General features: G+C 44.8%; 1 protein-coding gene across 2 annotated transcripts in view; it reads right to left on the bottom strand.

Moving 5' to 3' along the window:
• The window catches only part of LOC146008378 (protein MTSS 1-like), a 151,249-nt gene that overhangs the window by 59,929 nt on the left and 74,630 nt on the right, over window positions 1-16,690 (bottom strand). For both annotated transcript variants that reach the window (XM_083147586.1, XM_083147587.1), the window contains exon 4: window positions 8,436-8,520. In XM_083147586.1, coding sequence (XP_083003712.1) covers window positions 8,436-8,520 — 85 coding nt within the window. The remainder of the gene's footprint in view (window positions 1-8,435; window positions 8,521-16,690) is intronic.

Genomic DNA, 16,690 nt, shown 5'->3' with positions numbered 1-16,690 from the left:
GATAAAACAGGTAAGGATATCCCAAGTACAATATGAAAAAATAGGAATTTGGTACTCACCGTTAATTCCCTTTCTCCGAATCCGTAGGGGATACTGAAGACTACGCTGGGGAATAGAGTGGTGTAACGGAGGAGTCGGCACTTTAAGAACTTGAACTGTGGTATGGCTCCTCCCCCTCTATTCCCCCCTCAGACCTCAGTCTTAGTTGACCGTGCCCGAGAGGAGAAAGAGACCAGGGAATCCCCAATAGAGAGAGACATTAAGAAACAAAAAAAAAACGAACAACCATACTACTCAGCAGGCTATCCCAACACCCAGACGCATGCATACCAAACATAACTGCATGCGCTAAAAATAAATCCCCCCTTTAGGCCTGAACAGTGCCGGGAGGGTGTTCAGTGTCCCCTACGGATTCGGAGAAAGGGAATTAACGGTGAGTACCAAATTCCTATTTTCTCCTTCATCCTTGGGGACACTGAAGTCTACGCTGGGGACGTCCCAAAGCCATCCCCACGGGTGGGAAGGCACTGGGCATCCTGAAGCACCGCACGGCCGAAACTGGAGGCAGAGGCCGCAAAGGTGTCAAACCTATAAAACTTAACGAAAGTATTAGGGCCCGACCAGGTGGCCGCCCTACAAAGCTGTGTCAGGGAAACTCCCCTGGCTGCGGCCCAGGAAGGCCCCACCGAACGGGTGGAATGGGCCGAAATCCTGACTGGCGGTGACTGTGAAGCATGAAGGTAAGCCTGCTTAATGGTAAGACAGATCCACCTGGCCAGAGTCTGTTTAGACTGGCCAACCCCGCTTTGCCGAAGAATAAAGGACAAAAAGTGAATCCGACCTTCTAAGCTCCTTGGTCCTATTCACATAGACCTGCAAGGCTCGGACCACGTTTAGCGAGGCGGAATCTCCCGTAAGAGCTGGAACCACGATCGGCTGATTTAGGTGATAAGAGGAAACCACCTTAGGCAAATAATTCAACCTGGTCCGAAGCTCAGCTCTGTCCGGATGAAACACCAGGTAGGGAGACCGGCATGAAAGAGCGCTAAGATCGGACACCCGGCGTGCCGATGCTAACGCGAGCAGTAACACCGTCTTCCAAGTTAACAAACGCAAATCAATATCGTCCAAGGGTTCAAAAACACTCGACTTAAGATAATCCAAAACTAAAGAAAGATCCCAAGGTTCCTCCGGAGCCCGCACTGGGGGCTGAAGCCGGAGAACCCCACTCAGAAACGTCTGCACCTCAGGAATGACGGCAAGACGCCGATGAAAGAAAACTGACAATGCAGACACCTGTACTTTTAGGGACCCTAGACGCAAACCCGCCTTAAACCCGGACTGCAGAAACTGCAGCAACCGAGACAAAGAAAAAACAGCCGTGGGCAAGTTACGGCACTCGCACCACGCTACATAGGCCTTCCAAATACTATAATAATGCCGAGAAGTAACCTCCTTCCTGGCTCTTATCATAGTGGGAATCACTGACTTAGGGATTCCCCGTCTGTTTAACAGTGCGGCCTCAACAGCCATGCCGTCAAACGAAGTTGCCGTAAGCCTTGGTAGGCGAACGGCCCCTGCTGTAGAAGATCATCCCTTAGAGGAAGCTGCCAAGGATGATCTACCAGGAGCCCCTGAAGCTCGGCATACCAAGGACGACGAGGCCAATTCGGGGCCACGAAAATGACCGTGGACCTCTCCCGTTTGATTCTTTTGAGTACTAACTGAATCAAGGGCAACGGAGGGAACAGGTATATGAGGGAATAGTTCCAACTCGCGGTCAGCGCGTCCGTCGCTACCGCTTCTGGATCCCGAGACCTGGAACAGTACAGCCGCACCTTCCGATTGTTTCTGGAGGCCATCATGTCCACCTGAGGCATACCCCACCGGTGGGCGATCTGGGCAAATATCTCCGGATGTAAAGCCCACTCCCCAGGGTGAACATCCTGGCGACTCAAATAATCCGCCTCCCAGTTGTCCACCCCAGGAATGAAGACCGCTGACAAGGCCAGAGCATGCCGCTCTGCCCACTGCAGGATTGGACGCACCTCCTGCATGGCCCCGCGACTGCGCGTTCCGCCCTGCCGGTTCACATAAGCCACAGCCGTGGCATTGTCCGACTGAATGCGAACCGCCCTCCCCCGGAGGATCCCGTCCGCATTGGACAAGGCCAGACGAATCGCGCGAAGCTCCAAGATGTTTATGGATAGCTTCGCCTCCTGAGAAGACCACCGACCCTGAAAGTGCTGTCCCAGCACAACCGCCCCCCAAACCCGGAGGCTGGCCTCGGTCGTGACTATGGTCCAATCCCAGATTCCGAAACGTCGGCCCTCCAGCAAATTTGCCGGCAGCAGCCACCACTGGAGAGAGAGACGGCTGCAAGGTGATAGAATCACCATCTTGTACATATGCAAGTGGGAGCCCGACCACTTCCTGAGAAGGTCTAACTGAAAGGTCCTTGAATGGAATCGGCCGAACTGGAGAGCCTCGAACGAGGCCACCATCTTGCCCAGTAATCAAATACATAAGTGCACCGACACTCTCAGAGTTCGAAGTACCTGCCGAACCAACTCCTGCAGGGACAACATCTTCTCCCGAGGCAAAAAAACCTTTTGAACCTCCGTGTCCAAAATCAATCCCAGGAATACAATCCTTCGCGAAGGATTCAGTTGAGATTTCTGGTAGTTGAGGATCCAGCCATGGAGTAATAACGTCTGGCAGGTCACCTGAATCGCCTGCGTCAACTGATCCCTGGATCCGGCCTTGATCAGTAGATCGTCTAAATAAGGAACGATCTTTACTCCCAGTGAATGAAGTAACTCGACCATCACTGCCATTACCTTGGTGAACAGACGTGGTGCCGATGAAAGGCCAAAGGGCAGAGCCCGAAATTGAAAATGGAGATCCTTTAACGCAAAGCGAAGAAACTTCTGATGAGGAACGTAAATGGAAATATGCAAATAAGCATCTTTGACATCCAAAGATGCTAAAAATTCCCCCGGTTCCAGACCTGCAACCACAGAACGGAGACTCTCCATTTTGAATCTGTGGTACGTGATGTATTCGTTTAAAGCTTTTAAATTCAAGATTGGTCGAAACCGAACCGTCCGGTTTCGGGACCAGGAACAGGGGAGAATAAAACCCCTCCGTGCGTTGTTCGGAAGGAACAGGCATTATAACTCCCACGGCCAACAGCTTCTGAACTGCTTGAAGAAGCAACTGGCGGTCCAATTCCACGTGAGGCAAGCCCATTGTAAAAAAACTGGTGAGGAGGAATACCGGAAAATTCCAGTCTGTACCCCTGCGAAATGACGGACAGAACCTAAATGTCCTTGCAAGACCCCTCCCAAGCCTGCCGGAAGTCCAACAGGCGAGCCCCTACTCTGGGATCCCCCAGGTAGGAGAGCCTGAAGTCATGCTGCGGGCTTTTCTGTTTGCTTGGCTTCTGCGCGACGAGCGCCTGGTCCTGAGGAAGTGGTTGCGCCACCAAACCCTCTGCCTCTGCCCCGAGAAGCGGTAAAGGACCCCCTGGACTTACCCCTGAACTTAGGTGCCCCCCGAAAGGAGCGAAAAGCCGGCCCCTGATAAGGCTTTTTGGTAGGAGGAGCCGCGGAAGGCAAGAAAGTGGATTTGCCTCCTGTGGCCAGCGAAATCAACTTGTCTAATTCCGGCCCAAATAGGACATCTCCCGTAAACGAAGAGCCTCTACCACCTTCTTAATGTCGGCCTCCGCTTGCCAGGACTTAAGCCATAATGACCTCCTGGCCGTAATGGACTGAGCAGAAATCCTCGCCACCAGAGCTGCAGAATCCCTTGCAGCCTCTCCAATATACATCGCAGATTCCCGCATCTGTTCTGCTAACTGAATGAACGCTTCAGACGAACCCTGGTCATTCAGACCCTTTGACAAATCCTCCGCCCATTTCTCCATGGCCCTACTAACCCAGGAGATCACAAGGATGGGGCGAAGTGACACACCAGCAGTCGAAAAAATCTGCTTAAGGCCCGCCTCCAGACGCCTATCTGGCGCTTCCTTAAGGGCCACTGCCCCTGGAATGGGAAGTGCCGCTTTCTTGGAAAGCTTTGACACTGAGGCGTCTGCCAACGGAGGAGTCTCCCATTTTGCTCTTGCCTCCGGAGCAAATGGGTATGAAGCCTTAAACCGTTTAGATAACTGAAACTTTTTTTCTTGAGACCTCCAAATGTCCAGAAGAGGTTTCTCCAATTCCATAGACTCCGGGAAAGTGACTACTGCCTTAGTAACCCTCCCAATAAATAGAAACCTGCGTCGGCGGCTCCTGCTCGCCAACATTGAGGGTAGACTTAATAGCCTGAATGAGGGCCTCTATACCCTGGGCCTCCTCCTGAGAGTCCTCCACAGGAGCGAGAGGATCCTCCTGAAACATATCCCCTTCTAGAGGGTCCCCCGGTTCATCCTCTGAAGTATCTCCCTGCAACACTAAGGGAACACCTCTTTTCCTCGGGGGAGGAGGAGCACTTGCGGACCCCGAAGGCCCCGCAGTGGCTTGTACCAAAGCCTTCACTGACGTAATAAGATCTCTGGCCCAGGTAGGCTCCGCAGCAGACATGGAAGCCAGTTGCAAATGCAATGATTCCCTGTCCCTGCGAGACGCAGCCATCTCTGATGCCAGAGTGGCTAAAACACTGGTAACTCCTTCAGTGTTCAGAATAGGGACCTGGCTCTGCCCAGCCTCCCCTTTAAAGCAATCCTTACACAAGGATACACCCTTCACATGCTGCGTAAACTGTTGTTCACACTTAGTGCAGACAAACAGTTTTGGAGAAGCTTTTGACTGAGCCTTGGTTGCCATACTGCACACACACCCCCCTTACACACCCACAGGTGAAAGGAAGTGAAATAGTTAACAAGGAGAACCAACAAGAACCCCACACCAAGAGCAAAAGCACCACACTAATAGGGGGAGAGGAGCGTACCTTCCCCGAATTAGGCCCACCTGAAATTCTCTCCAGCGGGGAAGTCTCTCAAGAGAAAATCCCCTCCACTCACCCAGCGCAGCATTCAATAATATCCAGGCTGAAGAGGGAGAGAAAGCGTCCTGCTGTCCTGTTCTGGTGAACCATAGAGGCACAGCAACCAAGGGCAGCAGCGTGGCAGGTTATGGCGTCTGAAACGCTGAGGACCGCAGCTAGGAAGCGGCAGCTCAGTGACACGCCCCTTCCGTCCTCATCACAGCGCGCGCTGTACACAGAGGCGCTGATTGGTTAACTGCTCCCAGCTGGACCAGCGTATTAACCCTGGTCCAGCAGTCACCCAGCGCTATGCGCTCACGCGCCCTGCTCTCTCCGGCGGGCGACGAGGCCGCGGCCCCGTAACACAAGCCGCAGGCGGCTGTGGCGGGACCCCGATGCCGATGCATCAGTGGCCGGAGTCAGCAGCGTGCGCCGCAGGCGGTGCCGCTCTGACCCCTCCGGAGAGCTATCCCACGACGCAGGCAGCCAGCACGCGCTGGCTGCCTGTTCCATCATTCAAATTAAAAATAAAAATAAAACAAAGAGCCCCAAACGGAGCCCCTTGCCCAGGTCTGAGGGGGGAATAGAGGGGGAGGAGCCATACCACAGTTCAAGTTCTTAAAGTGCCGACTCCTCCGTTACACCACTCTATTCCCCAGCGTAGACTTCAGTGTCCCCAAGGATGAAGGAGAAAGAATGAATGTATACACAATGCACCCTATGACCACATGCTGCCACATCTTATCCAAAAGTCAGGTTTGTCAGTAATTTGGGCCAGAGACCAGATCTGGTGTCCACTCAGGCCATTGTCCAATGGCGCCCTGTTGGCATTTAGCCTAGTCTGGTGTGGACATATCCGACGAGCAGCTCTAGAAGAAAAGCCTATTATAACCCTTTCACACCGCATAAATAACATGGGTCCAACCCAGGTTATCTCTGTGCAGTGTGAAAGCACCATTTGGAAAAACTCAGGTCCAGCAACTCAGCATTCTGACATGGTTAAAAGAAAAAAGTTTTACCCCGGTCGGACCTGGCTTCCTGGGCAGTGTAAACTGGTAACCTGGATCGAACGACCAGGGTCCCATTTACAATATAGGGAAGCAACAGCATCAGCTCCAAGCTCTGCCTCTCCCCCCACCCCCCCCCACCCCAGATGATGTGCCACTGCTCCGCCCTCATGTGACATCAGTATCCCGGTTTATTACTCACAAATGCCGGGTCGCTCCTGGAAGGGACAGGTGTCCAAATCGTGGGTGCGACCTGGCATTTTTGATGTAAAAGGGTTAGTATTATTGACAACTTTGTACCCAGTAAATCCTGCTTGGCCCATTCCCCCACAAGGTTTGCCAAAGTAAGTGACTTAATTATTGGAAGGTAAGGGCAGTGCTAAAAGGGGGTGGTGGAAAAGGGGGTGGGCGTAGGGATGAAATGGAAAATGGCATGTTGTGTACTGTGGATGAGTGGTTGCTGTGTGGGTACAAAGGACCAATGAGGGAGATCTAGAGGAAATCATTTTATTTCTAGTATTCTGATTAAGGCACAGTGCTGAGAACTAGACAAATCGGGTGTCTTCCTTTAAGGAGCATCTATTATTTAATATAGTGGTAGGTGACCACTATATTCCCCAATTATGAATGTGCTGGAGAGACATCAGAGGATTCTTAGGGAATCCCTTTAGGTATAGCATTGGAGTGTAAATAACTCCCTGACCTGTGGTCTAGGCCTCTTATCTGTGCCCCCTGGAGGTTTCTCTGTGGGAAGTTGGTGTGGGCAGTGCAGGTGCTCATACTTGGAGCATCACGCAACTGCCTACAGAGAAACCTCCAGGGCTGCAGGAGCACAGATCTACCAACAAAGCCTGCTGGTCAGACACAAGTCAGGTGTGGCTGCACAAGTACTGTTAGAGCCGGATCCTTCTTGATAGGGTTAAGTATTTTACCTAATACTGGTTATACTATTTCTAGTGCAGCAAGTAAACTACTTTATATATACACACACACACACACCAATAACATACAACAGGTAGGGAGTAATTTACAGCAGCACCAAAGGGATTCCCTAAAAATGACCACATGACCTGTTTCTCAGCAAATACATAATTGGGTAGTACAGTAGACAGTTACAGCAATATTAAATATAATGATATTAATGGGAAATCATTTTCATTTCATTTGTCTAGATCTCAGCCATGTGTATCAAAATATTACAAACATAGAAAACAAAAAATCCCCCTTACATCTGCCCCATTTGCACCCACACATAAAAACACATAACCACATAATACACAATGATACACACTGCGCGATCCAGCCCATATGTAGTTTCTGACCAACAACATATCGGGCAGAGATCGTTCGATTGTGTACCTGGCTTTACCCATGGTCACGCTTTGTGTGCCCTGTACCATTTGAAACTTGAAACATTTTTAATGTGCCCCCAGTAATTGAAAACCTACCCTGTAATGTGTATTAGATCAACATATTGCTTTATATGTTGAAAGCAATAAATCACTCTATTTGGTTGTATATACAATGTCTCTAAAAACTAGTGATGCTTAACCTGGGACCACAGTATCGTTGCACAATTAACCTTGGACCCATGAATATATAAACTTTATGAAATAATAAATGTTAGTTTACAAAGGTAAAACATAAATTGTGCACTTCAGGAGTGCCAACCCACACAATTTGAACAACTATGCTTAAATTATAATTCCAAACTTAACAGGTGATAGTAATTATTCGATCTGTCTGAGGTACCCCTGGGGGAGCATATGTCAGAGGTGACAGAAAAGGACAGAATTACCCATCCGCAGCTGTTCCTAGGAAAGCTACACATGGGGGTGTATTCAATGCTTTCTGGGAGATGTGACAGCCAGCAGTGCCGCCTGCTCACTGTCACAGCTCGCAGGGTAGGTATTCGCCTCGCTGTTTAGGGGAATCCAGCGAGGATTTCCCCGGTGTGTGAATAGGTTGAGCGGCCAGCGCTGGGGTTAAATGGTGAGGATCGCTTGTTTTCGGCAACCCCCACCATTTACCCCTCTCACTAGCCGCATTAAATAGACCCCATGGTCTTATTTGTGTTTTGCATCAATGAACAAAGAAATCAAGGTTATATTAATATACAAAAGTTGGTACTATATATGGTTAGTAGTTACCAGTCCATCAAAATGACAGATCATAACAGTAACGGATTACAAATCACTTGGGGGTTGATCCTATTTGCAAAGAGTGCGAGGTGCCATTCCAATGCTGGTAATGGTATGTGAATTAACCTATCCCACTTTTTAAAATGCACAAAGACTAGGCCCGTTCATTTGTGACATCATCTCCTTAATTCTTGTGCATAAGTTAGGATGTAAGAAATTGCTTCAATTAATTTTTTATATAAAAAGTGACATTTACAGAACCCGTCTACAGGTAGTAGAAACATAAACCACTTACACTGTTAGATGCTTCAATCGGGATTCAATGTTTCGGTGTCTCATACACATCCTGGTAAGCGCAGACCCAATTTCTTTTGTTGCTCCTAGAATATAGGGGAAAAATTGGACTTTCATTCATGTCCCTTATTTAGATGGGGAAAATCATAAGAATACATAATACACACACACACACACACACGCTTTATTAGCATTCAAATTGTTGATAAAATGCACAACCTAGCATGATCTGCCACAGTTTTAGCATATACAAACCATAGAATTGTGGTAGGGCATGCTTGCACAACAGCTGGAGAGGCATTGTTCCATTAATGACTTTATGGTCATGTGATGATGGCATCTCCTCATTTTAAAGATCCATACACACTGGATGACTATGCCCAGCGTGTATGGACAGCGATGTTCGCGTTCATCGCTGCGGAGAAAGCCACTCAGTGCATACACACCGAGTGGCTTTCCCCCTGCCCAGCGCAGTCAGTGGGGAAAGGACAGCTTTGCATAGAGCAGTGTTATGCAAAGCGGTCCTCAAAGCCGCTCATCTGCTGGTATTACCAGCAGATGAACGCCTTTCCTGGCGATGATGCAGGAGCGCACAGCAGTGCTCACCGCTCATCACCGGGCCATACACACTAGGTGGCTTTGAGCTGAAAGCCGCTCAAACATGCTGTTTTGAGCAGCTTTCAGCTCAAAGTCGCAAAGTGTGTATGGGCCTTAAGAAATAGAAAGTTGAAAAAAAAATGCCTTGATACATTTTAGAAAACATGTCAAATGTTCTAATTTTTTAGATGTTTGAAAAATGTATTCTATTTTATAAAACAAGGAGCCTCATTGTAATAGGCCATAGCCGAAGCCAGAGGTGGACAACATTCTTTTTATAGAGCGGCATATACAGACATTTACAAAACTTATAGATGCCTACTAAAAAGTTGGTGCTTCCTTTTTAAGCTAGATTGCTTAGAATCAGGTTGACCATTTGTAGTCTGGGCATGAAGATATGCTGCAGAATTTTGTAGCTCACCGGCTGTGAGCAGGACACTGTGGCAGAGATCACTAAGCAGGGTAAACTGTGTATACATGGCACATTTCAGCTTTTTGTTCTCAAAAGAGTCTAGACACTTTTTGATGTGAAAGAAGGATGCCCAGTAAGAAAAGGACTAACACCATTAGTGCCACTCAAAATTATTCTTTAGTAACACATTGTGACCCTAGTGGCTAGGGTTACCTACCTGCAGGCCTAAAAGGTTCCCATACATTATAGTGATATACAAGCAATTTGGACACTTTTTATGCAATTGCCGTGATCCATAACATAAAAAGCATCCTAAATCGCATGACAGCAGTTCCAATGCAATGCACGGTCTCATGTGCATTTTCCCAGTCTGTGCAAAGGTGAGTAATTCTAACCCTCCCACAACTCTGGGCTGATTGAGGCCGGCACTGTCACACAATTGAATATCCCCGACCCTTCCCCATTATCTGTCACTTAAATGGGAGATTGGAAACGACAGCGTTTTTGGACAAATTTAGGTAATTTTTCACACAGAATAAATGGGCTACATTTGAGTAAGCCACTTATAACAATTGGATAAAAAGCGCGTTAAATGGTAGTTTCTTCCATGCAAAAACGGATTGCAGCTAATTAGATACATCCCATAGATTACGGCTGCCACAAATAATGTTTACATTTGCACGCATCCAGTTAACATACCATATTAGGATAATGCAGTGAAACACACACACACACACACACACACACACAAGATATAAGGGAGGTGATTCAGATAGTCTGTTAGCATCAAGCTTCTCCCCAATATTCATGTACTGTATTTCCCATTATTGAACAACTTCTGACTGTTGAATCATCTTCAGCTAGTGTAGAAATACATTTTTCTTCTTGGTTTAGTTCATTTAAAGCTTCAAAACAGGGGTAAATTTACATAGATAGGAGTTTTAATGCAGATGGGATGTTGCCAACAGCAACCAGAGTATTTTTTTAGCACCTTCTAGTAGACAATAGATAAAATCTGATTGGTTGCTATGGGCAACATTGCATCTTCAATAGAACTTCTATTTTATACCTCTTTCAGTCTGCAAATGCCGGGTTGCACTCAGTATTAGGACACTGGCCCATCCCAGGAGTGACCTGGCATTTGTGTTCTGAAAGTTTGCTTCCGACCCAGCTTGTTGCCGAATCTGTGGTGTCACACGGGATGGGGCTGAGCGGCGGTGTGTCATCGAGGGGCGTCAGAGGAGGCAGCGCTTGGAGCTGACAGCGCTGCCTCCTTTATATTGTGAATAGGACCCGGTTTACCAGTTCACACTGCACCTTGTCCCGGGGCAGAGCAGTGTACAACCCTGCAATGGTCCTCAGTATTATGAACAACCGTGATTACTTTTTTCTTTCATTAAAACGTTAATGCATATAAACAAAAATGGCTTACACCAAAAAAAAAAAAAAATGGTTTGAACTAAAAAAAAAAAATTTCTTTTAAACCTGTTTTTTCCCCAACCCTGTTAAAATGGCACATATACAACTGTATCAACAATGCTATCATTGTCATGAGTCTTCTAATAGTGGGTACACACGGTGAGTTATGCACTATATTTCTATTCAATTTTGCTTAAAAAAACAAACAAAATCGAATAGAAATCTAATTGAAATTGAATGCACATCAAATGCCTTTATTAGTATTTGATGCAGATTAGATCCCAATGCGCACTCCCGTGTAATGGAAATCGAATAGAAAGAGTGTATTGGCAGTCAAGCCGATCTAGTAGAAATCTAATAGTAGATCATGCAAATCTAATATGTTCACTGCTGCATTCGATTTGATCCAGATTCGATTTCAGTCTCCTGCCTGAAGGATCAGGAACACTGAGACCGAACTGAAAATCGAATAGTACAAATCAAATGCACATCGAATAGTAAATTGAATGGAAAATAATAAAAATTGAAAAGGAGTAGAAAAAAAACTTCAGAACAGGTTGAATAGGCCAAATGCTACAATTATAGCTGTCAGGCAAACATTCCCATAGTCCAACATACATGTTTGAAATAGCATAAAATAAAAGCAGGGCCATGAATAGCAAACAACTGATTTCACAGAGAACTTCCCAGTCAAATATACTGGGCAATGTCCCAAACTGTCTGTTATTGTCATTTACCTGGGGGCATTGCACAACTAAATGAAATCCAGAAATCAATGTCACGTGCTGGCAAAATTGTTCTCACTGGAGAGACAGAGACAATATGGTCATCTGTCTATTATAGAAGGAATCCAGCATATATGAATATGGGAAGCCTCTCCATGGGATAGCAGTTGTGCCAGCCAGAAAGCTTGGTGCACATACAGCAGACTACAGAGCACCATGAAGCTTGTAACAAGAGAATAATTTATCTGCATGCATTGCATGCTTTACAAAAATGCACAAAATTACTTAAGTTGATAGTCTATAAAGAGTACCTGGAGCTCTGACCATGTACAAAAAGGGTTCTGCATATTGAGAGGATTTCCATGAGGCCACTTCTGAAAGCGCATGAAAAAGGAATCCATATAGAATATTTTAGCATTGTATAGTATTTTTTTTTAATATATGGGATATATCTGATATAGAGGAGATGCCATGAAAACCACTGGTATGTCTTATGTAATGTGCAAATGCAGCACAGGTTTTATTACACCAAATAAGGAACAGAACCTGTGGTCAGCCACACTGCATTTATTCATGAACCATCAACATACTGTAGCTATAAAACTGCTAAACTGCCGTATGGTGCGTTATATTTCTGATCATGTGTTTGGATTGAAATGTTAGTGTAGAGGCACTGAGGTTACAATTGGCATTACCAGAGTATGTACCACTCCTGTGCCAGTCTCATTTCCTACCGATAGCCTTCTCACACAGACTGTATAAGATATTTACCCATAACTGGATGTTTAGGTCAACTCAAATTGTGACACAACATCATTTCTATTTTACTCTAGTGAAGGCACTGTGCTATTACAGTTAAGAACATGACCACTAAATCAACAATACCGAGGTGGCGCAAGGGCTAAATGTTCTACACATATAGTATCTATTGGCTTCAGTGTAAGTTAAAAGCCTGAAAACTGTATGGCAAAATTTCATCCAATATGGCCACCAATGTGTGCGGACAAACTGGACATATATTCCAAACAATCTCTTTGAAATGATTATTGAAAAGGAGGCAGGTCTGATGTATTATGGTCTGCTACAAAAACAAATGTTGGTAGTAGGAAGAAATCTAAATGAAATCACATATTAAATGCTTGTAAAATAAATAAATGGAAGGCCAGTATCACAATACAGATATTGATAGTACACATAGCAAAATGTAAAGATCAAATTCAGGATACTTAGGGTGCAAATCAACTGAAAGTATGTTTAGGTCAGTGAATAAGCACCCAGATCTATTCAAATGGCTATGCCAGGGGTTCCCAAACGTTTTTTGAATCATGGCACCCTGAAGCATCAGAATTTGTTTCACGGCACCCCTGGGCTAAAGGTTTCTCATTGAGAAAGTCAAACAAATACTAAGGTAAATAAATTGTGTTTACATCTTATCCTAGGAATCAGTTATGTGGTAATGGACAGCATTCACTTTTGTTTGTCCACAATTTGACTATTATATTGGATATAAATAACATGAATTGGTCCTGGACATCAAAACAGGGCACCCCTGCAAGTACCCCCAAGGCACCCCAGTGTGCCACGGCACACAGTTTGGGAACCACTGGGCTATGCTGTAAAACCTGCGAGTAGTGGATTTTTGCTCACACCCTCCTAAAATGGAAAACAGAATAAATGGTGCCATAGCATCATGTCCAGTACTGGTAAGGAAACACCATTTACCACAACCAAGCCACGGGGGGGAAGACCGCGGCATCCTGCAGGATAACCAGTAACCCAGTTTATGATATAACAAAAATATAATTGCAGCTGCCTGATATTGAGATCAGATCTCACTGGCTTTCCTCTTTCTCACTTACTGTTGTGATTAAAAGGACCGCCAACATTAAATGCACTACTTTATTGTGCCAGCTAGTGCCATTCTGTGTAACAAGCGACTGTACAGGAAATAAATCCAATATAAATTTATATTCAATATTCCATTACATACAATCAATAAGCCATGCCCTAACACTTCTTGGTCTGAATACAATCTCTGCTCCAATATACCGTAGCGAGGGCAGAGAAGCAAATCTCTGCATCTTTGCATACCTCCCAACATGACCCTCTCCAGGAGTGACAAAATGCTCTATTTCTGGACATTCCTCTTAATTATTGATTGCCATCACCTCTTTTAAACAGGTTAATTGAGAAGAAAGGTGTTTCAGCACAAGTGATGGTAATCATACATTAAGAGGGAAGTCCAGAAACAGAGCATTTTGTCCCTCCTGGAGAGGGTCATGTTGGGAGGTATGTCTTTGAAAGCCTAAACATGGCCATACACATACAGATTTATCTTCAGATCTTGCTGGTTGGAACAAAAACATGGTTATGGATGAGAGCAAATGACAGTTGACATTTGCTTGGAAATGCTGGAAAACTGACACACATTCATAATCAGGTTTTTGTTCCAACCAGCCAGATCTGAAGATAAATCTTACTAGTGTATGGGCACCTTAAGAGCATAGCATGTTCTATATAGATATAAAACATTGGTAGCCAAACCTAGCCTACGAGAGCTGCCAACAGTTCACATTTTCCAGACAACCTAGCTGCTGCACAGCTGCACTCATTAACCACTGACACATTTTAAAAGATCCACAGATGGAGCTAATTAGCTCACTTGTGATTCTGTGAGGAGACCTGCAAAACATGCACTGTTGGTAGCTCTCGAGGACTAGGGTTGGCTACCCCAGATATAGAACTTTATATTTACAAAAACATTATACTATGAACATTTTTGGGTGACTTTCTTTGCATGTGAGATTTTGTGAAGATGACACAGTCTGCTAAAGAGGACATGAACTCTGTCTTCCACTAATCATAGATATACGTAGCTATTATTCATTTTTTGTCGTTATCTCTTGTTTTGTAATACAGAGCGCAATTAGGAATCCACCTTGTATTCTGTTTTGTGGGATTGAACTGCCCCTCACTAGGTGTTTTCCCTACTGCAGCTCTAGGCGCAGTGGAATCTGTGGAACCTCTATTACATTGTAGGCAGTTTTAGTATAAAATCAAACCAGGACATTGCATCATGTATGACTCAACAGTCCACAATGGAACTTAAACCGTGCTTCATTCACCTATTCATCCGCCTGCGGCACCAAACCTGCATCAACTTGCATGCTTCAGAACTGGTCTTTTCAATGGAAACATAGGAAGGTCACAAAAATGTTGCTGGTTTCAAAATGTAGAATGACAATTAAAATAGATTTAGCAACGTGTTCCATTTTCCAGCTAAACAAACAAATTAGATAAAACTTTAAAATCATGTTTTGTTTTTTAGCAAATCTTTGGAACAAAGTATAAGATTGTGCAGATAACTGGCAGCGTACCCGTGACTGCATTCTGACAGATTGTGTAGATAACTAGCAGTATACCTGGTCTTTATCTGCGACTATACTTAACTGACAGAATCAAGGTCCTTTTTGAATGCCGTGTGTTAACAGTAAACATGCCATTTGAGAGGATGTAACATACCTCCCTTTGTATAAATATTTCACTACTCTGTTACTCATGACACAAAGATGGTAGAAGGTTTGTTAGGTGTAAAATAGGACATGTCTTGCACAGATATAACAGAGTTTCTGCTTGTAGTAGCCAAGTATAATACAGCCAACATTTTCACAAGGAAAAATACAGTCGTTTTTAATTTAGTATACATTTTTCTTCTAAATTTGTATCTGCAACTGTTGCAAAGATTGGATTACATATGAAAGCATCGTTTCAGACTACCAACATATTAAGCAATCTGCTATCACAATAGCAAGAACTAAACACCCTGATGACACACCCAGATAGACATACTAGTTACACAACACTGAATAAAGAGAATAAAAAAGAAGGAAATGCAGGTTGGTAGTGGCACTGTCAATACAGAATATAAATATAAGGAGGTACTACAGTCGTACAGTAATTAGACTTGCTCCTAATGCTCTTAGCCTGCAATCTTTTACACATTTTTAAGGCAAGATAAATACAGAAGCACCAAGAAGTTTCCCTGAAATCTACCAGACAGATGAAGCAAGGGATATGAGTGTTGTGGGCATAAGATGAACAGCGCAGAGCTGGTGGCTTGATGCATGGTCAGGTTATGTCACATGTTACTTCAAAGTTTTACAGGTTGAGACAAATGTTGCTAGTAGCAAGCAGCAGATTAATCTCCAGGATGTATCAAAGCATTGTGGGAGCTTAAGTTGTAGAGTCGGGTAAGAAAAAGCGTTAAGACGAAAACACACGCACACACACAAAACCCCTAAGTACCCTGAGGTGCAAGCAGAAATTGCAATAGGGGCTGGTCACGCAAATGATGAAACTACTTTAGACTGAGGCTAAACTTCCACAAAGAAATGAGTCTATACAGGCGTGCGAATACAAATCACTCCAATTCGGTTTTAGATGCTCTAGTTATGTGCAGTTTCCAGTATTAATCACAAGATTGGAGCTGTGTTGGTGAAAAAACAGCTGTGAAATTCCATTGTGCTATGCATATTTCAGCAAGAAACTGCTCTGTACTAGTTTTACCTGGGTGCAACAAGGTAAACCGTCCAAGTTTATTATTCAGTGATGATGGCAAACAGTGGCTAACAGGGCCCAGCAATCTCCTGGTTATTTTGGTGGGGTGTTTATCAAAGGGGAGAGATAAAGAGGAAAAGAGAGAGATGAAGCAATAACCAATTAAGAGCTGATTGGTTAGACCTTTTGCTTCTCTATACTTTATCTCTCTCCATGATATGCTAAATGCTGCCTTTAGGGGAGTTATTTATTACAGCTGGGAGAGAGATAAAATTCCAAGAGAAAGCACCAATCCACACCTGTCATTCTGTAACACAGCCTGTAACATGGCATTTCGATAAAATACCATCCAATCACATTTGCAACACAACTTTATCTCTCTGAGCTTTGATAAACACCCCCCCCCCCCCCCCCCTTAGAATGGAAACAAGCCACAGCAGAACATTTTAATTAAAATAGACAGGATATTCCTAGCCACAGAAAATGAAAACAGAAATTCTATTGACAGCAGCTACACACCCTAACAAGACACATAAAAACAGGATA

Source organism: Crinia signifera, chromosome 6, assembly GCF_055691185.1.
Source record: "Crinia signifera chromosome 6, ASM5569118v1, whole genome shotgun sequence".
In the NCBI taxonomy this organism is placed as follows: Eukaryota; Metazoa; Chordata; class Amphibia; order Anura; family Myobatrachidae; genus Crinia; species Crinia signifera.
Note: the sequence above shows the minus strand (reverse complement) of the source record. Positions and strands in the feature narration are given on the sequence as shown.